Source organism: Tachyglossus aculeatus, chromosome 17 (genome assembly GCF_015852505.1).
Source record: "Tachyglossus aculeatus isolate mTacAcu1 chromosome 17, mTacAcu1.pri, whole genome shotgun sequence".
In the NCBI taxonomy this organism is placed as follows: domain Eukaryota; kingdom Metazoa; phylum Chordata; class Mammalia; order Monotremata; family Tachyglossidae; genus Tachyglossus; species Tachyglossus aculeatus.
Genome location: NC_052082.1, coordinates 58,727,664 through 58,751,044, shown reverse-complemented (window position 1 = coordinate 58,751,044; position 23,381 = coordinate 58,727,664). Strand labels below are relative to the sequence as shown.

The 23,381-nt window shown below is 45.3% G+C and overlaps 1 protein-coding gene across 1 annotated transcript in view; it reads right to left on the bottom strand.

Annotated features, from left to right (window-relative positions):
- Nucleotides 1-14,624, bottom strand: part of SPNS3 (sphingolipid transporter 3 (putative)) — a 65,761-nt gene extending 51,137 nt beyond the window's left edge. The window contains exons 1-3 of the mRNA XM_038759859.1: nucleotides 14,441-14,624; nucleotides 1,932-1,997; nucleotides 1,476-1,612 (exon numbers count right to left, since the gene is read on the bottom strand). Of these exons, the coding sequence (XP_038615787.1) occupies nucleotides 1,476-1,612; nucleotides 1,932-1,997; nucleotides 14,441-14,624 (387 nt within the window). The remainder of the gene's footprint in view (nucleotides 1-1,475; nucleotides 1,613-1,931; nucleotides 1,998-14,440) is intronic.
- Between the last annotated feature and the right edge of the window lie 8,757 nt (nucleotides 14,625-23,381).

Genomic DNA, 23,381 nt, shown 5'->3' with positions numbered 1-23,381 from the left:
CCTGCCCCTGCACCCTGAGGGCTGTCCCTTGAGGGGCCCTCTGGAAGACCCCCTCCTTCCAAACCTTTCCTCCACAGCCCCGGGGTAGGAATGAATGCTCTGCGCTGGCTGAAGGCACCGAGAGCTGAGCAAACGGGTCCTGTCTCTATTTGTTCCTGAATTGTACTTTCCAAGTGCTTAGTACAGTGCTCTGCACACAGTAAGCGCTCAGTAAATACGATGAAATGAATGAATGAATGGGAGAGTCTGCCCAATTTAGAAACCCTGAGGAAAGTTAGGTCCGGGTGAGAGATGACCGGCAGAGAGAGCAGAGACAGAAATGAACAGAACAGAGAGATGGAGAGAGATTGGGAGAGAAGCAGTGTCGGGCCTGGAAATCAGGGGGCCTGGGTTCTAATTCCAGCTCTGCAATTTGCCTGTTTTGTAACTTTGGGCAAACCTCTTCATTTTGGGGGGGCCTCAGCTTCTTTATCTGTAAAATGGGGACTCAGTCCCTGTCTTCCCTCCTACTTGGACTGGGTGACTGGGACTTTTTCTGTCGTGATGATCAGTGCTTTGCACAGGGCTTGGCCCATAGTCAGTGCTCAACAAATGCCATCATAAAGAGAGGTCCAGACAAGGAAGATGCTGTGAGAGATAATAATAATGGCATATGTTAAGTGCTTACTGTGTGCAAAGCACTGTTCTAAGCGCTGGAGGGGGATACAAGGTGATCAGGTTGTCCCATGTGGGGCTCACAATCTTAATCCCCATTTTACAGATGAGGCGACTGAGGCCCAGAGATAGGGACAGGGAGACAGAAAGCGACAGAGAGGCAGACACTGAGATGGAGAGATAGGAATAGGGAGAAAGAGACAGACACAAGGAGGCAGAGACAAAGAGAGACGGTCACAGGGTGGCAGAGACAGAGGGGTGAAGTGAGAGTCTTTCCCAACTCGGTGGCGTGAGGACATCAGAGCCCGGCTAACGGTCTCAGCCCGGGGCTTCCCACTGGGCCAGTGGGTCACGTGTCTGGGCCATTGGGCCATCGGGTCACGTGCCCAAACTGTCGGGTTATGTGATAGAGCCGTCTGGACATTGGGTCACACGTCTGAGCCGTCGGATTGTCGCACCATGCATGCGGGCCACATGTCTGAACCGTCGGGTTACGTGTCCGCGCCGTCGAGCTGGCGGGCCACGTGTCTGAACTGTCAGGCCATCGGGTCAATCAATCAATCAATCAATCAATCGTATTTATTGAGCGCTTACTATGTGCAGAGCACTGTACTAAGCGCTTGGGAAGTACAAATTGGCATCACATAGAGACAGTCCCTACCCAACAGTGGGCTCAAGCTTCCGAGCCATCAGGCTGACGGGTCACGTATCCAAACCACCTGAGTCCAAGACACCGGACCGGTCGGGTCCAGCGCCCGAGCCGTGGGGGCGTCGGGGATTGGGGTCACAGGTCACGTGGCCGTGAGGCCTTGAGGCCTTACGCATTCGGAGACGAAGGATCCGGCGAGGCTGGCACAGGACCACAGGACGATGCCGCAGCTCAGGATTCGCTTGCGGTTGTGGCGGTCGCCCAGGAAGCCAAACAGCGGTGCGGCCACCAACAAGCTGCAGATGAACACTGCGACGCGGCGGGAGCCGGCCCGGTCATGCGGCGCCTCTGGACCACCGCTCCCGCCCGACCCCTGCCCACGGGGGACATTCAAAACCACCCTCTGCGTGACCCTAATTATTCAAGACTCTGCATCCCCAGAATGCTGGGGGCACGGGGAGGGATGGGGCCGGGGGGGTGGTGGGGCAGGGTTAGGGACGGGCCTGGGGACGAGGGCAGGGGGATGGACAGGGCTGCGTACAGGAGCAGGGGGCAGGAGAAGGGAGCAGCCCCTCAGGGCCCGGGTGGGTCTCCGGCCTCCCTGGAACAGGGCGGCCCGTCTCCTTACCGGTCTGCAGCGAGCCCGCATTCTTGTCGCTGATCTGGAAGTACTTCTGGATGTCCAAGAGGACCCCTGCCCGCCAGGGAGAGACCCTCAGCTGCGGCCCACGGAAAATCGGGCTTTCCCGGAAGCCGGGAACATTGCGAATGATCACTCAACCCAAACGTGCCAGCAAGCTGCCCACCCAGCCAGACAGGTCCCTTTTGTCTCTTCAGGCTCCAAGTTTGTTCATTCATTTATCATCATCATCATCAATCGTATTTATTGAGCGCTTACTATGTGCAGAGCACTGTACTAAGCGCTTGGGAAGTACAAATTGGCAACATATAGAGACAGTCCCTACCCGACGGAGGGCTCACAGTCTAAAAGGGGGAGACAGAGAACAAAACCAAACATACTAACAAAATAAAATAAATAGAATAGATATGTACAAATAAAATAAATAAATAAATAGAGTAAAAAAAATGTACAAACATATATACATATATATATTTAGTCAGCCGATCATATTTATTGAGTGCTTGCTATGATGATGATGATGATGACTGTGAGCCCACTGTTGGGCGGGGACTGTCTCTATATGTTGCCAATTTGCACTTCCCAAGCGCTTAGTACAGTGCTCTGCACACAGTAAGCGCTCAATAAATGCGATTGATGATGATGATGATGGGGTTTTTTTTTAAGCATTTACTATGTGCCAAGTACCGTTCTAAAGAGCTGGGATAGATACAAGGTAATCAGGTTGTCCCACGTGGGGCTCACAGTCTTAATCCCCATTTTACAGATGAGGTAACTGAGGCCCAGAGAAGTTAAGTGACTTGCCCCAAGTCACCCAGCGGACAAGTGGTGGAGCCGAGATTAGAACCCATTGTAATAATGATGGCATTTATTAAGCACTGACTATGTGCCAAGCACTGTTCTAAGCACTGGGGAGGTTACAAGGTGATCAAGTTGTCCCGGGGGGGCTCACAGTCTTAATCCCCATTTTACAGATGAGAGAACTGAGGCCCAGAGAAGTGAAGTGACTTGCCCAAAGTCACACAGCTGACAATTGGCGGAGCCGAGATTTGAACCCATGACCTCCGACTCCAAAGCGTAGGCTTTTTCCACCGAGCCACGCTGCTTCTTTGAGCCACCCGTTATGGGAAGCGGCACGGCGTAGTGGATAGAACACAGCCCTGGGAGTCAGAAAGTCATGGGTTCTGATCCCAGTTCCACCACTTGACTGCTATATGGCCTTGGGCAAGTCACTTAACTTCTCTGTGCCTCAGTTACCTCATTTGTAAAATGGGGATTAATAACGGTGAGCCCTGTATGGAACAGGGACTGTGTCCAACTTGATTTGTTTGTATCCACCCTAGTGCCTAGTACAGCTCTGGCTCCGCCACTTGTCTTAGAGAAGTCTGGCTCCGGCACTTAGAGAAGCAGCGTGGCTCAGTGGAAAGAGCCCGGGCTTTGGAGTCAGAGGTCATGGGTTCGAATCCCGGCTCTGCCACATGTCTGCTGTGTGACCTTGGGCAGGTCACTTAACTTCTCTGAGCCTCAGTTACCTTATCTTTTAGACAGTGGCGGAGCCGGGATTAGAACCCACATCCTCTTGACTCCCAAGAGAAGCAGCGTGGCTCAGTGGCTTTGGAGTCCGAGGTCATGGGTTCGAATGCCGACACTGCCACATGTCTGCTGTGTGGCCTTTATTTATTTTATTTGTACATATCTATTCTATTTATTTTATTTTGTTAGTATGTTTGGTTTTGTTCTCTTTCTCCCCCTTTTAGACTGTGAGCCCGCTGTTGGGTAGGGACTGTCTCTATATGTTGCCAATTTGTACTTCCCAAGCGCTTAGTACAGTGCTCTGCACATAGTAAGTGCTCAATAAATGCGATTGATGATGATGATGATGATGACTGTGAGCCCACTCTTTTAGACTGTGAGCTCACTGTTGGGTAGGGACTGTATATGTTGCCAACTTGTACTTCCCAAGAGCTTAGTACAGTGCTCTGCGCACAGTAAGCGCTCAATAAATACGATTGATTGATTGATTGATTGATTATCTGTAAGGAGGATTAAGACTGTGAGCCCCACGTGGGACAACTTGATCACCTTGTATCCCCCCGGCGCTTAGAACAGTGCTTTGTACATAGTAAGTGCTTAACAAATGTCATCATTATTATATTATTAAGTCCCTTCATTTCCCTGTGCCTCAGTTACCTCATCTGTAAAAATGGGAATTTAGGCTGTGAGCCCCACATTGCACAGGGACTGTGTCCAACCTTATCTGCTTGTATCCACCCCAGCGCTTAGTACAGTGCCTGGCACATAGTAAGGGCTTAATAAATACCGCAATCATTATTATTACAGTGTTTGGCACATAGTAAGTGCTTAACAATTATTATTATTATTATTGTTATTTTACCATTATTATTATTACCTTCTGACTCTCAAGCCTGTGTTCTATCCACTAGGCCAAGCTGCCTCCTAGTAGGAGAGTAGCCAGTTGAGGTACTCTATTTATTTATTTATTTATTTTACTTGTACATATCTATTCTATTTATTTTATTTTGTTAGTATGTTTGGTTTTGTTCTCTGTCTCCCCCTTTTTGACTGTGAGCCCCCTGTTGGGTAGGGACCGTCTCTATATGTTGCCAACTTGTACTTCCCAAGCGCTTAGTCCAGTGCTCTGCACACAGTAAGCGCTCAATAAATATGATTGATGATGATGATGATAATGAGGTAGGAGGGGGCAAGCGTCTCCTGCATGCAGAGAGCTGCATTGGACACATTTGTACGCAGAGCATTGGGCTGGGCACCTACTGTGTGCAGGGCTCTGTACTGGGTGCCTACTGTGTGAAGGACACTACGCTGGATGCCTACTGTGTGGAGATCAGGTCCAAATTACCCGGCTACAGGTGGCCGTGTAGAATTGGCCCGAGAGAATCAGGTCACACCCAAGCTTGGGACTCAGCAAGCCTGGGAATCAGAGGACCTGGGTTCTAATCCCGACTCTGCCACTCACCTGCTATGTGACCTTGGCCAGGTCTCTTACTTTCTCTACGCTTCAGTTTCCTCATCTGCAAAATGGGGGTTCAACACAAATATATTCAATGTGTCCTCTCTATTAGACTGTATGCTCCATTGGGGACAGGGGTTGTGTCCGATCGGAGAATCTTGAATCTAGCCCACTGCCTAGTACAGTGGTTGGCACATAGTAAGCGCTTGACAGATACCACAATGATAACTATTATTTTGATTCCGGGATTATTGTCCCGGTTCTTCCGGGAGCTGGCTGACGCGGGGAAGGATGGGTCAGTTAATCATATTTGTTGAGCGCTTACCGTGTGCAGGGCACTGTACTAAGTGCTTGGGAGAGGACAATATAATAGATGCATTCCCTGCCCATAATGAGCTTACATCATCATCATCATCATCATCAATCGTATTTATTGAGCGCTTACTATGTGCAGAGCACTGTACTAAGCGCTTGGGAAGTACAAATTGGCAACATATAGAGACAGTCCCTACCCAACAGTGGGCTCGCAGTCTAAAAGATCACAAGCACTTTGCAATGTGCCCGCGCCCTTGCTAACCTACACAGCTGATGCCCTTGGTGCCCCGGTGGGCACACGATGGGCAGGCCCCCCAAATATTGACCCTCTGGGCCCTGCCCAATGGCTTGTTTCATGGTTCATCTTCTCGACTGTGAGCCCGCTGTTGGATAGGGACCGTCTCTATATGTTGCCAACTTGTACTTCCCAAGCGCTTAGTACAGTGTTCTGCACACAGTAAGCACTCCATAAATATGACTGAATGAATGAATGAATGAATGGTAAATAACGTGTCTACCAACTCTGGTACATTGTACTTTCCCAAGCGCTTAGTACGGTGCTCCGCACTCAGTAAGTACGGTTGATTGATTGCTTGATTGTCAAATGCTGCCTCTGCCTCCTGCAGATTTGGGGCACAAACAAAACTGAGTCCTGGAACCCGACAGCCACTTTTACTGCTCATGCAGTTTGCTCCCGTCCTCAGCACTCCCATGATGATGCTACTTCTTAAGCGTTTACGCTGCGCAAGACGCATTCAACCAATCAATCAATGGTATTTATTGAGCTCTCACTGCTGCTCATGCAGTTTGCTCCCATCCTCAGCGCTCCCGTGATGATGCTACTTCTTAAGCGTTTACACTGCGCAAGACGCATTCAACCAATCAATCGATGGTATTTATTGAGCTCTCACTGCGGGGCAGAGCCCTGTACTAAACGCCTGGGAGAGTACAAGATGGCAGAGTTGGCAGAATTGTTCCCTGCCCACAGGGAACTTGCAGGATGATAGAATCAACCTGTGTGCAAGCCCCCACATCTAATGGGGAGGGAGAGGAAGAGATCTTATCCCTCTTTTACAGAGGAAGACTCTGAACCTCAGGCTCTTTTTTTTTTTCTGTGTGTGTGTGTGTTAAGCACTTACTATGTGCCAGGGACTGTACTAAGCGCTGGGGTAGATAGAAGCTGATTGGGTTGGACACATTCCCTAACCCATAGTCTTAGTCCATTTTACAGATGAGGGAACCGAGCCCCAGAGAAGGTAAGTAACTTGCCCAAGGTCTCACAGCAGACAAGCGGTGAAGCCGGGATTAGAACCCAGGTCCTCTGACTTCTGGCTTTGGGCCCTCTCCGCTAGGCCTCCGAGAGCTGAGCTGATTTTTTCCTACGATCCATGACTTTATTTTTGGGGACCCTTTATACGCCCAGGATACTTTACCGACTTGAATTCCACCCACGGACGACAGTCCCACAGCTCTGGCCATTTCGTATTCACAGCGTGGCCGTGTCTGACCCGTATCCCTTAGTTAAAAATAATTGTGGTATTTGATAAGCACCTCTATCTAACTAAGCGTCAAAGCAGTACACGAAAATCAAGTCTCACACGGGACTCACAGGCTAAACAGGAGGGAGAAGAGGTACTGAATCCCCGTTTTGCAGATGAGGATGCTGACGTGTTGAGAATGTGTCTGTTTATTCATCATCATCAATCGTATTTATTGAGCGCTTACTATGTGCAGAGCACTGGACTAAGCGCTTGGGAAGTACAAATTGGCAACATCTAGAGACAGTCCCTACCCAACAGTGGGCTCACAGTCTAAAAGGGGGAGACAGAGAACAAAACCAAACATACTAACAAAATAAAATAGAATAGATATGTACAAATAAATAAATAAATAGAGTAAAAAAATATGTACAAACACTCCCAAACGCTTAGTACAGTGCTCTGCACACAGTGCTCAATAAATATGATTGAATAAATAAACAAATGAAAGAGAAATGAAGTGATTACTCTCCCAAGTGCTTAGTGCAGGGCTCTGCACACAGTAAGCGCTCAATAAAGATGACTGAATCAATGAATGATGAATGAGAAAAGAAGAGACTAGCCTAAGGTCACACAGCAAATAAGGATGGAGCAGGATTAGAATCCAGGTCCTTTGACCCATCCCGTCCCAGGCTCTTTCCACTAGGCCACCCGCTTCCCACAGAGCTCTGTCCTGGCTGTACATAAAGCAGTTCTCTGTTCGAAACGCTTAGTACAGTGCACTTAGTACAGCTTTGTTCAAGCGCTTAGTACAGTGCTCTGCACACAGTAAGCGCTCAATAAATACGATTGATGATGATGATGAAACCTTGCACCTAGATGGTGAATAATAAAATCAGAATAAACTCAAGCACCATATCTATTACTCTATTTATTTATTTATTTATTTATTTTGCTTGTACATATCTATTCTATTTATTTTATTTTGTTAATATGTTTGGTTTTGTTCTCTGTCTCCCCTTTCTAGACTGTGAGCCCACTGTTGGGTAGGGACTGGCTCTATATGTTGCCAATTTGTACTTCCCAAGCGCTTAGTACAGTGCTCTGCACATAGTAAGCGCTCAATAAATACGATTGATTGATTGATTGGGAGGTAAAAATTGGGGAGAAAAAAGACAGAGAAATGCTATCTTCATCATCAACCCAGAGTGTTGCTATTAACGATGGTAATGACACCACGGAAGGACGATATTCACATGAAGCAAAAACAGACCCAAGTGCTGTCAATCAATCAATCAATCAATCAATCAATCATATTTACTGAGCACTTACTGTGTGCAGAGCACTGTACTAAGTGCTTGGGAAGCCCAAGTTGGCAACACATAGAGACGGTCCCTACCCAACGGGGGCTCAGAGTCTAGAAGGGGGAGACAGAGAACAAAACCAAACATATTAACAAAATAAAATAAATAGAATAGATATGTACAAATAAAATAAATAGAGTAATAAATATGAACAAACATATATACATATACACAGGTGCCAATGGCGAAGCAGGGCGAAGCAGGGCAGCGCCTTGAGGGGCATGGGTACCCGTGGCAGTCGGTCAGTTGACCGTATTTATTGGGCGCTTACTGTGTGCAGAGCACTGGACTAAGCGCTTGGGAAGGACAAGTTGGCAACACATAGAGACGGTCCCTACCCAACAGGGGGTTCACAGTCTAGAAGGGGGAGACAGAGAACAAAACCAAACGTATTAACAAAATAAAATAAATAGAATAGATATGTACAAGCAAAATAAATAAATAAATAGAGTAATAAATATGTGCAAACATATATACATATATACAGGTGCCAATGGCGAAGCAGGGCAGCGCCTTGAGGGGCATGGGTACCCGTGGCAGTCGGTCAGTTGATCGTATTTATTGAGCGCTTACTGTGTGCAGAGCACTGAACTAAGATCCCCAATCTTCAAATACCACGAGTCTTTGCCGGGTGACTAATAATAACGATAATAATTGTGGTATTTGTGGCAAGGAACATGCTAAGCTCTGGGGGAGATATAAGGTCATCAGGTCAGACATAGTTCTTGGCACCACGTGGGGCTCACAGTTTAAAGGGGAGGGTGAACAAGGATTTCATCCCCCTTTTAAATCAATCAATCAATCAATCAATCATATTTATTGAGCGCTTACTGTGTGCAGAGCACTGTACTAAGCGCTTGGGAAGTCCAAGTTGGCAACATCTAGAGACAGTCCCTACCCAACAGTGGGCTCACAGTCTAAAAGGGGGAGACAGAGAACAAAACCAAACATACTAACAGAATAAAATAAATAGAATAGATATGTACAAGTAAAATAAATAAATAAGATAACTGAGTCCCAGAATAGTTAATAATAATAATGTTGGCATTTGTTAAGCGCTTACTATGTGCAAAGCACTGTTCTAAGCGCTGGGGGGGGGGATACAAAGTGATCAGGTTGTCCCATGTGGGGTTCACAGTCTTAACCCCCATTTTGCAGATGAGGTAACTGAGGCTCAGAGAAGTTAAGTGACTTGCCCAAGGTCACACAGCAGACATGTGGCGGAGTCGGAATTCGAACCCATGACCTCTGACTCCAAAGCCCGGGCTCTTTCCACTGAGCCACGCTGCTTCTCATCAATAATAATAATGATGGCATTTGTTAAGTGCTTACTATGTGCCAAGCACTTGTCTAAGCACTGGGGGGGATTCAAGGTGATCAGGTTGGCCCACGAGGGGCTCCTGGTCTTAATCCCCATTTTACAGATGAGGTAACTGAGGCCCAGAGAAGTTATGATGATGATGGTACACCTGCAGAGTCAGTGTACACCCTCTCCCCCACATCCCTCCAAAATACACACATTTGTATGCTTGCACACACACATTTATAATAATAATAATAATAATGACGGCTTTTCTTAAGTGCTTACTATGTGCAAAGCACTGTTCTAAGCGCTGCAAGGTGACCAGGTTGTCCCACGGGGGGCTCACAGTCTTAATCCCCATTTTACAGGTGAGGTAACTGAGGCCCAGAGAAGTGAAGTGACTTGCCCAAAGTCACACAGCTGACAGTTGGTGGAGCCGGAATTTGAACCCAGGACCTCTGACTCCAAAGCCCGGGCTCTTTCCACTGAGCCACTCTGCTTCTCTACCTCCTTCTCTACATTACCTCCTCCTCCCCCTGGAAGAGCGGCATGAAAGAGGTGAAGTGGTGTAGCCTAGTGGAAAGAGAGTGAGCCTGAAAGTAAAAGGACCATTTAAAAAATAATAATAATATGGGTTAAGCATTTACTATGTGCCAGGCACTGTACTAAGTGCTGGGGTAGATACAAGCTAATCAGGTTGGACACAGTCCCAGTCCCACATAGGACGCACAGTTTTAATCTCCATTGTACAGATGAGGGAACTGAGGCCCAGAGAAGTGAAATGACTTGTCCAAGGTCACACAGCAGACAAGTGGCGAGGATGGGATTAGAACCCAGGTCCTCCGACTCCCAGACCCAGGCTCTTTCCCCTAAGCCACGCTGCTTCTGGCCCTGGGTTCTACTCCCAGCTTCGCTGCTTGCCTGCTGTGTGACCTCGGATAAGTCACTTCACTTCTCTGGGCTTCAGTTTCCTCAAATGGGGATTAGATATCTGTTATCCCGAGCCCCATGTGGGGACAGGATCTGCAACCAACCTGATTCATTCCTTCAATTGTATTTATTGAACGCTCCTCCGCCGCTAATCTCCTCACCGTACCTTGTTCTCGCCTGTCCCGCCATCGACCCCCGGCCCACGTCCTCCCCCGGGCCTGGAATGCCCCCAATCCCTCTGCCCATCCGCCAAGCTGGCTCTCTTCCTCCCTTCAAGGCCCTGCTGAGAGCTCACCTCCTCCAGGAGGCCTTCCCACACTCAGCCCCTTCCTTCCTCTCCCCCTCGTCCCCCTCTCCATCCCCCCCATCTTACCTCCTTCCCTTCCCCACAGCACCTGTATATATGCATATACGTTGGTACATATTTATTACTCTATTTATTTATTTATTTTACTTGTACATATCTATTCTATTTATTTTATTTTGTTAGTATGTTTGGTTTTGTTCTCTGTCTCCCCATTTTAGACTGTGAGCCCACTGTTGGGTAGGGACTGTCTCTATATGTTGCCAATTTGTACTTCCCAAGCGCTTAGTACAGTGCTGTGCACATAGTAAGCGCTCAATAAATATGATTGATGATGATGATGGTGATGAAATACAAGTTAGCAACATATAGAGACGGTCCCTACCCAATGGCGGGCTCACAGTCTAGAAGGGGGAGACAGACAACAAAACAAAACATATAAACCAAATAAAATAGCTTATATGCTACCCAGAGCATATAACAGGCACAGAGTAACGCTTAATCAATCAATCAATCTATCGTATTTATTGAGCGCTTACTGTGTGCAGAGCACTGGACTAAGCGCTTGGGAAGTCCAAGTTGGCAACATCTAGAGACAGTCCCTACCCAATGGCGGGCTCACAGTCTAGAAGGGGGAGACAGACAACAAAACAAAACATATAAACCAAATAAAATAGCTTATATGCTACCCAGAGCATATAACAGGGCACAGAGTAACGCTTAATCAATCAATCAATCTATCGTATCTTTTGAGTGCTTACTGTGTGCAGAGCACTGGACTAAGCGCTTGGGAAGTCCAAGTTGGCAACATCTAGAGACAGTCAATACCCAACGGCGGGCTCACAGTCTAGAAGGGGGAGACAGACAACAAAACAAAACATATAAACCAAATAAAATAGCTTATCATCATCATCATCAATCGTATTTATTGAGCGCTTACTATGTGCAGAGCACTGTACTAAGTGCTTGGGAAGTACAAATTGGGTAGCTTATATGCTACCCAGAGCATATAACAGGGCACAGAGTAACGCTTAATCAATCAATCAATCTATCGTATTTATTGAGCGCTTACTGTGTGCAGAGCGCTGGACGAAGCGCTTGGGAAGTCCAAGTTGGCAACATCTAGAGACGGTCCCTACCCAACAGTGGGCTCACAGTCTAGAAGGGGGAGACGGAGAACAAAACAAAACATATAAACCAAATAAAATAGCTTATCATCATCATCATCAATCGTATTTATTGAGCACTTACTATGTGCAGAGCACTGTACTAAGTGCTTGGGAAGTACAAATTGGGTAGCTTATATGCTACCCAGAGCATATAACAGGGCACAGAGTAACGCTTAATCAATCAATCAATCTATCGTATTTATTGAGCGCTTACTGTGTGCAGAGCGCTGGACGAAGCGCTTGGGAAGTCCAAGTTGGCAACATCTAGAGACGGTCCCTACCCAACAGTGGGCTCACAGTCTAGAAGGGGGAGACGGAGAACAAAACAAAACATATAAACCAAATAAAATAGCTTATCATCATCATCATCAATCGTATTTATTGAGCGCTTACTATGTGCAGAGCACTGTACTAAGTGCTTGGGAAGTACAAATTGGGTAGCTTATATGCTACCCAGAGCATATAACAGGGCACAGAGTAACGCTTAATCAATCAATCAATCGTATTTATTGAGCGCTTACTGTGTGCAGAGCACTGCACTTGGGAAGTCCAAGTTGGCAACATCTAGAGACAGTCCCTACCCAACAGTGGGCTCACAGTCTGAAGGGGGAGACAGACGACAAAACAAAACATATAAACCAAATAAAATAGCTTATCATCATCATCATCAATCGTATTTATTGAGCGCTTACTATGTGCAGAGCACTGTACTAAGCGCTTGGGAAGTACAAATTGGGTAGCTTATATGCTACCCAGAGCATATAGCAGGGCACAGAGTAACGCTTAATCAATCAATCAATCTATCGTATTTATTGAGCGCTTACTGTGTGCAGAGAGCTGGACTAAGCGCTTGGGAAGTCCAAGTTGGCAACATCTAGAGACGGTCCCTACCCAACAGTGGGCTCACAGTCTAGAAGGGGGAGACAGGCAACAAAACAAAACATATAAACCAAATAAAATAGCTTATCATCATCATCATCAATCGTATTTATTGAGCGCTTACTATGTGCAGAGCACTGTACTAAGCGCTTGGGAAGTACAAATTGGGTAGCTTATATGCTACCCAGAGCATATAACAGGGCACAGAGTAACGCTTAATCAATCAATCAATCGTATTTATTGAGCGCTTACTGTGTGCAGAGCACTGCACTTGGGAAGTCCAAGTTGGCAACATCTAGAGACAGTCCCTACCCAACAGTGGGCTCACAGTCTAGAAGGGGGAGACAGACAACAAAACAAAACATATAAACCAAATAAAATAGCTTATCATCATCATCATCAATCGTATTTATTGAGCGCTTACTATGTGCAGAGCACTGTACTAAGCGCTTGGGAAGTACAAATTGGGTAGCTTATATGCTACCCAGAGCATATAACAGGGCACAGAGTAACGCTTAATCAATCAATCAATCTATCGTATTTATTGAGCGCTTACTGTGTGCAGAGCGCTGGACGAAGCGCTTGGGAAGTCCAAGTTGGCAACATCTAGAGACGGTCCCTACCCAACAGTGGGCTCACAGTCTAGAAGGGGGAGACGGAGAACAAAACAAAACATATAAACCAAATAAAATAGCTTATCATCATCATCATCAATCGTATTTATTGAGCACTTACTATGTGCAGAGCACTGTACTAAGCGCTTGGGAAGTACAAATTGGGTAGCTTATATGCTACCCAGAGCATATAACAGGGCACAGAGTAACGCTTAATCAATCAATCAATCGTATTTATTGAGCGCTTACTGTGTGCAGAGCACTGCACTTGGGAAGTCCAAGTTGGCAACATCTAGAGACAGTCCCTACCCAACAGTGGGCTCACAGTCTAGAAGGGGGAGACAGACGACAAAACAAAACATATAAACCAAATAAAATAGCTTATCATCATCATCATCAATCGTATTTATTGAGTGCTTACTATGTGCAGAGCACTGTACTAAGCGCTTGGGAAGACAAATTGGGTAGCTTATATGCTACCCAGAGCATATAGCAGGGCACAGAGTAACGCTTAATCAATCAATCGTATTTATTGAGCGCTTACTGTGTGCAGAGCACTGCACTTGGGAAGTCCAAGCTGGCAACATCTAGAGACAGTCCCTACCCAACAGTGGGCTCACAGTCTAGAAGGGGGAGACAGACGACAAAACAAAACATATAAACCAAATAAAATAGCTTATATGCTACCCAGAGCATATAACAGGGCACAGAGTAACGCTTAATCAATCAATCAATCAATCAATCGTATTTATTGAGCGCTTACTGTGTGCAGAGCACTGCACTTGGGAAGTCCAAGTTGGCAACATCTAGAGACAGTCCCTACCCAACAGTGGGCTCACAGTCTAGAAGGGGGAGACAGACGACAAAACAAAACATATAAACCAAATAAAATAGCTTATATGCTACCCAGAGCATATAACAGGGCACAGAGTACGCTTAATGAATCGATCTATCGTATTTATTGAGCGCTTACTGTGTGCAGAGCACTGCACTTGGGAAGTCCAAGTTGGCAACATCTAGAGACAGTCCCTACCCAACAGTGGGCTCACAGTCTAAAAGGGGGAGATGGTGAACAAAACCAAACATACTAACAAAACAGATATGTACAAGGAAAATAAATAAATAAGTAGTAAATAATACCAAGACGCTCACCTGCCACGAGAAACCAGTTCATGTAGTTTAGCATGTTAATGTAGCACAGCACCGCCACGGCGAAATAAAGTCTCCTGTTGGAGATGGTCCAGGTGGCCGATGGAGGGGACCTCCTTCCACGTGCCGAGGCTGCGGTCCCGTATTCGGGCAGGGGCCGGTAGCCCAGCAGGCCGGAGTCGGGCATCGCCCTGGGGTGGTCCATGCCCCCCAGCCGACGGCCCCTCGGAGAGGCCGGGGAGGATCTCTCTGCTCAGTACAGAGTCACTTCCTGTGCGTGAGGCCCACTTGGGCTTTGAAGGCCGCCCGGCCCCTTATCTCCACGCCTGTTGGGATGCGGATTTCATCACGCCCGGTGGTGGGGCCTGCTTGGGGACCGGGGCGAGGAGGGGAAGAGGGGGGACCGGGTTCCTAGAGCGGGTGGCGCACCAATCGGGAGATCTCCGGGGGTGCGGAGGGGGCGTTCAGAAGGGAAACCTCAGAGCAATCGGAAAGGAAAGATCAGATCGGGCGGCGATAGGGTGACGGGGAGCAGGAGGGATGGCACCCACCCCACCCTCCCCCAAACCCCTGTTTTTTCCGACCTTGGAGGTCCTGCGACTCAACTGGGAGGAAAGAGCATCTATGTGAGCATCCTCCTAGGGAGTGCTAACGTGAGTACCCCCTTGGGAGCACTTGAGAAGCACCCCGGAGAGAACTGTGAGCCTTTTAGACTGTGAGCCCACCGTTGGGTAGGGACCGTCTCTATATCAATCAATCAATCGTATTTATTGAGCGCTTACTATGTGCAGAGCACTGTACTAAGCGCTTAGGAAGTACAAATTGGCATCACATAGAGACAGTCCCTACCCTACAGTGGGCTCACAGTCTAAAAGACAGTCTATATGTTGCCAGCTTGGACTTCCCAAGCGCTTAGTACGGTGCTCTGCACACAGTAAGCGCTCAACAAATACGATTGATGATGATGATGAACAGGAGTGAGCACCCTCTTGGCGAGCCCCAGTGTGAGCATCCTGGCTCAGTGGCAAGAGCCCAGGCTTGGGAGTCGGAGGACGTGGTTTCTCATCTCGGCTCCTCCACTTAATAATAATAATTATTATGGTATTTGTTAAGCTCTTACTAAGTGCCAAGCACTGTTCTGAGTGCTGGGCAATGAGGTTGTCACATGTGGGGCTCACAGTCAATCAATCAATCAATCAAACAATCGTATTGAGCGCTTACTGTGTGCAGAGCACTGTACTAAGCGCTTGGGAAGTACAAGTTGGCAACATATAGAGACAATCCCTACCCAACAGTGGGCTCACAGTCTTAATCCCCATTTTACGGCTGAGGCCCAGAGAAGTCAAGTGACTTGCCCAAAGTCACGCAGCCGACAAGCGGCAGAGCCGGGATTCGAACCCGCGATCTCTGGCTCCCAAGCCCGGGCTCTTTCCCCTAAGCCACGCTACTGCCACTTGTCGGCTGTGTGACTTCGGGCGAGTCACTTCACTTCTCTGTGCCTCGGTCACCTCATCTGTAAAATGGAGGTTAAGACTGTGAGCCCCACGCGGGGCAACCTGATCACCTTGGATCTTCCCCAGTGTTTGTACATATTTATTACTCTATTTATCTTGTACATATCTATTCTATTTATTTTATTTTGTTAATATGTTTGGTTTTGTTCTCTGTCTCCCCCTTCTAGACTGTGAGCCCACTGTTGGGTAGGGACCGTCTCTATATGTTGCCAACTTGTACTTCCCAAGTACTTAGTACAGTGCTCTGCACACAGTAAGTGCTCAATAAATACGATTGATTGATTGATTGATTGATTGATTAAAATAGGGCTTGGCACAGAGTGAGAGCTTAATAAATACCATTATTATTATTATCCTCTCTGGGAGCATGAGTAGTCTCTTGGGGAGAATTGGAGTGAGCATCCTCTCAGAGAGCACCAATGTGAGCATCTTCTTGGGGGCTACCAATGTGAGCACCCTCCTCAGGGAGCACTGGAGTGACTATTTCTTGAGGAGTACCTTCGTGAGCATTAGCCGGGGGAGCACCGGGTTAGTGTAAGCACCTTAGAGAGCACTGGAGCCAAAAACATCCTCTTGGGGAGTACCAGGGTGTTTTGTTGTCTGTCTCCCCCTTCTAGACTGTGAGCCCGCTGTTGGGTAGGGACCGTCTCTATATGTTGCCAACTTGTACTTCCCAAGCGCTTAGTACAGTGCTCTGCCCATAGTAAGTGCTCAATAAATACGATCGAATGAATGAATGAATGGGAGCGTGATCACCTAGAAGCAGCGTGGCTCAGTGGAAAGAGCACCGGCTTTGGAGCCAGAGGTCATGGGTTTGAATCCCGGCTCTGCCACATGCCTGCTGTGGGACCTTTGGGCAAGTCACTTCACTTCTCTGAGCCTCAGTTACCTCATCTGTAAAATGGGGATTAAGACTGGGAGCCCCACGTGGGACAACCTGATCACCCTGTATTCCCCCCCCCAGCGCTTAGAACAGTGCTTTGCATCATCATCATCATCAATCGCATTTATTGAGCGCTTACTATGTGCAGAGCACTGTACTAAGCGCTTGGGAAGTACAAATTGGCAACATATAGAGACAGTCCCTACCCAACAGTGGGCTCACAGTCTAAAAGGGGGAGACAGAGAACAAAACCAAACATACTAACAAAATAAAATAAATAGAATAGATATGTACAAGTAAAATCAATCAATCAATCAATCAATCAATCGTATTTATTGAGCGCTTACTATGTGCAGAGCACTGTACTAAGCGCTTGGGAAGTACAAATTGGCAACACATAGAGACAGTCCCTACCCAACAGTGGGCTCACAGTCTAAAAGGGGGAGACAGAGAACAGAACCAAACATACCAACAAAATAAAATAAATAAATAAATAGAGTAATAAAATGTACAAACAAATAAATATGTGCAAAGTAAGCGCTTAACACATGCCATCATCATTATTATTCTCTTGAAGCACCAGTGCGAGCAACCTTTCAGGACATGCCAAATTTCGCCTAACCAAAATTTATTTCTTTATATTATTGTCTGCCTCCCCATGTAGACCGTTAGCTCGTTGTGGGCGAAGAACGTGCGTACCAACTCTCTCATTTCGGGCTCTCCCGAGTGCTCAGTACAGTGCTCTGCACGTGCTGTAATCAGTCAATCAATCCGTTGTATTTATTGAGCACTTTCTGTGTGCAAGACCACTGTACTAAGCGCTTGGGAGAGAGAATTTGTACACATGTCCCCTTCCCTGCAAGGAGTCGACAGTGTAGAGGGGGAACTTAGAGTCTAGAGGTTTTTAACAGGAAATAACTGGGACTCTGTGGCCACGCGAGCCACCTTGAAGAAGCTTTGGCCTGTTTCCATGGCATAGTGGCTACCGCAGGGGCCTGAGATTCAGAAGATCATCGGTTCTACCCCCAGCTCCTCCACTTGTCTGCTGTGTGACCTTGGGCAAGCCGCTTCCCTTCTCTGGGCCTCACTTCCCTCATCTGGAAAATGGAGATTGAGACTGGGAGCCCCATCTGGGACTGGGACTGTATCTGACCCGATTTGCTTGTACCCGTCCCGGCATTTAGTACAATGTCTGGCGCATAGTAAGTGCTTAACGAATACCGTCGTTATTATTATTATTTATTATTATTATTATTATTTATTATTATTATTTCAGGGGCTGGAGGAAACAGCAGGCAGATGCGGGGGAAAGTGCTGCTAGGAAGGAACTGAGGGCAGGGAGGAGGCCGGTGTGGGAGGGCAGGCCGTCAAGGCCTGTTTGAGGAGGGAACGCCGGGCGTCCTCTACACCACATGGCAGCCTCTCGCCCCTTTCCTGGGTGGTTGGTTGGGACAGTTCCCACTCGGGATCCCAGCCCGGCGTTTCTGGGAAGCCGACGTCCCAGCTTGGGGTCTCCCGACTCGGTGTCTCCTCCTCTTCCTCTCCTCTTGTACTCTCCCAAGCGCTCAGTACAGTGCTCTGCCCATAAGAAAGCACTCAATAAATACCATAGATTGATCGATTAATCAATCAATCGTATTTATTGAGCACTTACTGTGTGCAGAGCACTGTACTAAGCGTTCGGGAAGTACAAGTTGGCAACATCAGTATGGTCTAGTGGATAGAACACAGGCCCGGGAGTCAGAAGGTTGTGGGTTCTAATCCCGGCCCCACCACTTGTCTGCTGTGTGACCTTGGGCAAGTCACTTCAATGCTCAGTGCCTCAGTTACCTCATCTGTAAAATGGGGATTAAGACTGTGAGCCCCATGTGGGACAGGGACCGTGTCCAATCCGATTTGCTCACATCCAGTGCTTAGTACAATGCCTGACACATGGTAAGTGCTTAACAAATACTTCAATTATTATTATTATTATTATTATTATTATTATTATTATTGTTCAGGCAAAATCCTTCAAGACGATATATCAGCCAGAAGAGATCGCCAAAATCTCTGGGGCCCTGAGTCTTCCATATAGAATGACAAGGCTGCTCGAACTGGTGAGCAGGAGGGAGGAGCCGGGGAAGACGGAACAATCGAGCGTATTTAATTCTAAAAAATATTTTAATTTTTGTTTGCTATTTGTTAATTAATCAATTATATTGACTGAGTACTTTTTATGTGCAAAGTACCGCATTCAATCGTATTTCTTGAGGGCTTGCTGTGTGCAGGGCACCGTACTAAGCGCCTGGGAGAGAACACTAGAATAGACCAGTGCCCTGCACACAGTAAGCGCTCCATAAATACGACTGACTGACCGCTGGACACGTAGTAGGCGCTTAACAAATACCCTGCAAAAAGAGTGATTCCTCTGTAAGGAAAGGGATGAACTGGAGCTAGGAAAGAAGATCGGAGATGCTAAAAGCCACCACGAGGTGGCACCAAAGCCCGCACTGAAAACTCGTTTCCACCTTGGGTCCGGAGCGAAAAGCTAAATGGCTTGCGGGCAGCTCAGAGAGACAGAAATAGAGATATTTATACATACATACATACATACATACATACATACATACATACATACATGCATATATAACATCTATCTATCTATCTATCTATCTATCTATCTATCTATCTATCTATCTATCTATCTATCTATCTATCTATCTATCTATCCTTAGAACAGTGCTCAGCGCTTAGAACAGTGCCCAGCTGAGAGAGACAGAAATAGATATCTATACATACATGCATACATATATAACCTCTATCTATCTATCTATCTATCTATCTGTCTATCTATCTATCTATCTATCTATCTATCTATCTATCATCTATCTATCTACGCTTAGAACAGTGCTCAGCGCTTAGAACAGTGCCCAGCTCAGAGAGACAGAAATAGAGATATCTATACATACATACATGCATGTATAACCTCTATCTATCTATCTATCTATCTATCTATGCTTAGAACTGTGCTCAGCGCTTAGAACAGTGCCCAGCTCAGAGAGACAGAAATAGAGATATTTATACGTACATACATACATATATAACCTCTATCTATCTATCTATCTATCTATCTATCTATCTATCTATCTATCTATCTATCCTTAGAACAGTGCTCAGCGCTTAGTGCCCAGCTCAGAGAGACAGAAATAGAGATATCTATACATACATACATACATATATAATATCTATCTATCTATCTATCTATCTCTATCTATCTATCTATCTCTATCTATCTATCTATCTATCTATCTAATCTATCTATCTATCTATCTCTATCTATCTATCTATCTATCTATCTATCTATCTATCTATCCTTAGAACAGTGCCCAGCTCAGAGAGACAGAAATAGAGATATCTATACATACATACATACATATATAACCTCTATCTATCTATCTATCTATCTATCTATCTATCTATCTATCTGTCTGCCTGTCTATCTATGCTTAGAACAGTGCTCAGCGCTTAGAACAGTGCCCAGCTCAGAGAAACAGAAATAGAGATATTTATACATACATACATATGTAACCTCTATCTATCTATCTATCTATCTATCTATCTATCTATCTATCATCTATCTATCTATGCTTAGAACAGTACTCAGTGTTTAGAACAGCACCCAGTGCTTAGAACAGTGCTTTGCACATAGTAAGCACTTAATAAATGCCATTATTATTATTATCTATCTATCACTCACTATATTGGTATATAGATAACATATTGGTAGATAGATAATACATAATACATAGATAATACATACAGAAATATATGTATTTATCTATCCATCTATCTATCATCTATCTATCGCTGTATTGGTAGATAGATAATACATACAGAAATATATGTATTCTCTATCTATCCATCTGTCATCTACCTATCTATCGCTATATTGGTAGATAGATAATACATACAGAAATATATGTATTCTCTATCTATCTATCCATCTATCTATCTATTATCTATCTATCTCTATATTGGTAGATAGATAATACATACAGAAATATATGTATTCTCTATCTATCTATCTATCTATCTACCTATCTATCATCTAGATAGAGAAGCAGCGTGGCTCAGTGGAAAGAGCCCGGGCTTTGGAGTCAGAGGTCGTGGGTTCAAATCCCAGCTCCGCCACTTGTCAGCTGTGTGACTTTGGGCAAGTCACTTCACTTCTCTGGGCCTCTGTTCCCTCATCTGTAAAATGGGGATGAAGACTGTGAGCCCCTCGTGGGACAACCTGATCACCTTGTATCTTCGCAGTGCTTAGAACAGTGCTTTGCACATAGTAAGTGTTTAACAAATACCATCATCATTATTATTATTATCTATCTATAGCTATATCGGTAGATAATACATACAGAAATATATGTATTCTCTATCTATCCATCTATCTCTCTATCGCTAGATAGGTAGATAGATAATGCATACAGAAATATATGTATTCTCTATCATCTGTATATAGGTAGAAAGAGATCATATATATTATATAGAGAGATAGATAGAAATATATGTATTCTCTACCTATATATCTCAGTCTCTATAAAGGTAGAAAGAGATAATATATATTATATAGAGAGATAGATAGAAATATATGTATTCTCTATCTACCTATATATCTCTGTCTCTATATAGGTAGAAAGGGATAATATATATTATATAGAGAGATAGAGAGAAATATGTGTATTCTCTATCTATATATATGTCTCTATATAGGTAGAAAGAGATAATATATATAGAGAGAGATAGAAATATATGTATTCTCTATCTACCTACATATCTCTGTCTCTATATAGGTAGAAAGAGATAATATATATTATATGGAGAGATAGAGAGAAATATGTGTATTCTCTATCCATATATATATATGTCTCTATATAGGTAGAAAGAGATAATATATATTATAGAGAGAAATATATGTATTTTCTATCTATCTATCTATCTATCTATCTACCTATCTATCTATCTATCTATCTATCATCTATCTATCTGTCTCTATATAGGTAGAAAGAGATAATGCATATATATATATATATGGAGAGAAATATATGTATTCTCTCTATATAGTTTCTCCTACCCGTAATCTTGTGTGTCTGTTTCCCCTATGTGTGTGTATGTGTTTTTTCCTCCTATCCGTCCCTTTGTGTGTCTATTTCCCCTGTGTGTGTGTTTGTGTGTGCGTTTGCGGGTGTATTCCCCCTACCTGTCCCTGAGCGTGTGTCCGTTCCTCCCTACCTGTCCCCTTGAGGGTCTGTTCCCTCTACCCATCCCCATTTGTGAGCGTTCCTGGAATTCCAGAGTCAGGTCAGAGAAGGGACTAGGTAGGTGAGAGGGTGAGAAAGAGCATGAGACAGAGAGAGACAGAGAATGTGTGTATGTGTGAGGATATGAAAGCAACCCATCAACTATGAGTGTGTAACTCTCCCTCCTCACCCTGAAAAGCGCTTAGTACAGTGCTCTGCACACAGTAAGTGCTCAATAAATACAATTGATTGATTGATTGATTGAAAAATCCTTAGTGAGAAGCCATGTGTTATTGAGTTCTACCTGGTCCGGACTGGGCTGCACAATGTGGCCCAGGGGAGAGAGTCGGCCGGACTTTCCCCCGGCCGGCTGGGAGCCCTTGGACAAGTCATTTATCCTCTCTAACCTCTCCGAGCCTCAGTTTCCTCCAGGTAGAGTGGTGATAAGAAAGCAGCCCTCCTTCCCCCTTAGACTGGGAGCCCCGGAAGAGACAGGGACAGGGTGCTATCTGATTATCTTGAATCGACCATATCTATTCTATTTATTTTATTTTGTTAGTATGTTTGGTTCTGTTCTCTGTCTCCCCCTTTTAGACTGTGAGCCCACTGTTAGGTAGGGACTGTCTCTATATGTTGCCATTTTGTACTTCCCAAGCGCTTAGTACAGTGCTCTGCACATAGTAAGCGCTCAATAAATACGATTGATGATGATGACCCCTGTGCTGAGCATACAGTAAGTGCTTAATAAATACCATGGGAATCATTATTATTATTATTATTATCTGTCTGGACTTTGGTTTGGATAATTCCTGTCCTCATTCATTCAATCATTCATTCAATCATATTTACTGAGCGCTTACTGCGTACCAAGCGCTGGACTAAGTGCTTGATAGAGCACAATATAACAACAAACAGACACATTCCTGCCCACAACGAGCTCACAGTCTAGAGGGGGAGGTGGACATTAATATAAATATAGAGAGAAATAGATAAATAAATAAATAAAGCATATCTTCTAATTCTACTATAGTCTCCCAAGCCCTGCACAGAGCAGGAGAATCAATAATTCCAACTGATGGACTTAATTGAGAAGTAGTCACTGGGCGAGCAGGAATTTGGGGGGCAAACAATCCTTAACCACAAGGGTTGGATTAATTAATTGTAATTACTGAGCATTTACTGTGTTTAGAGCACTGTTCAGCGCTTAGAACAGTGCTTTGCACATAGTAAGTGCTTAATAAATGCCATCATTATTACTGGGCACTTGG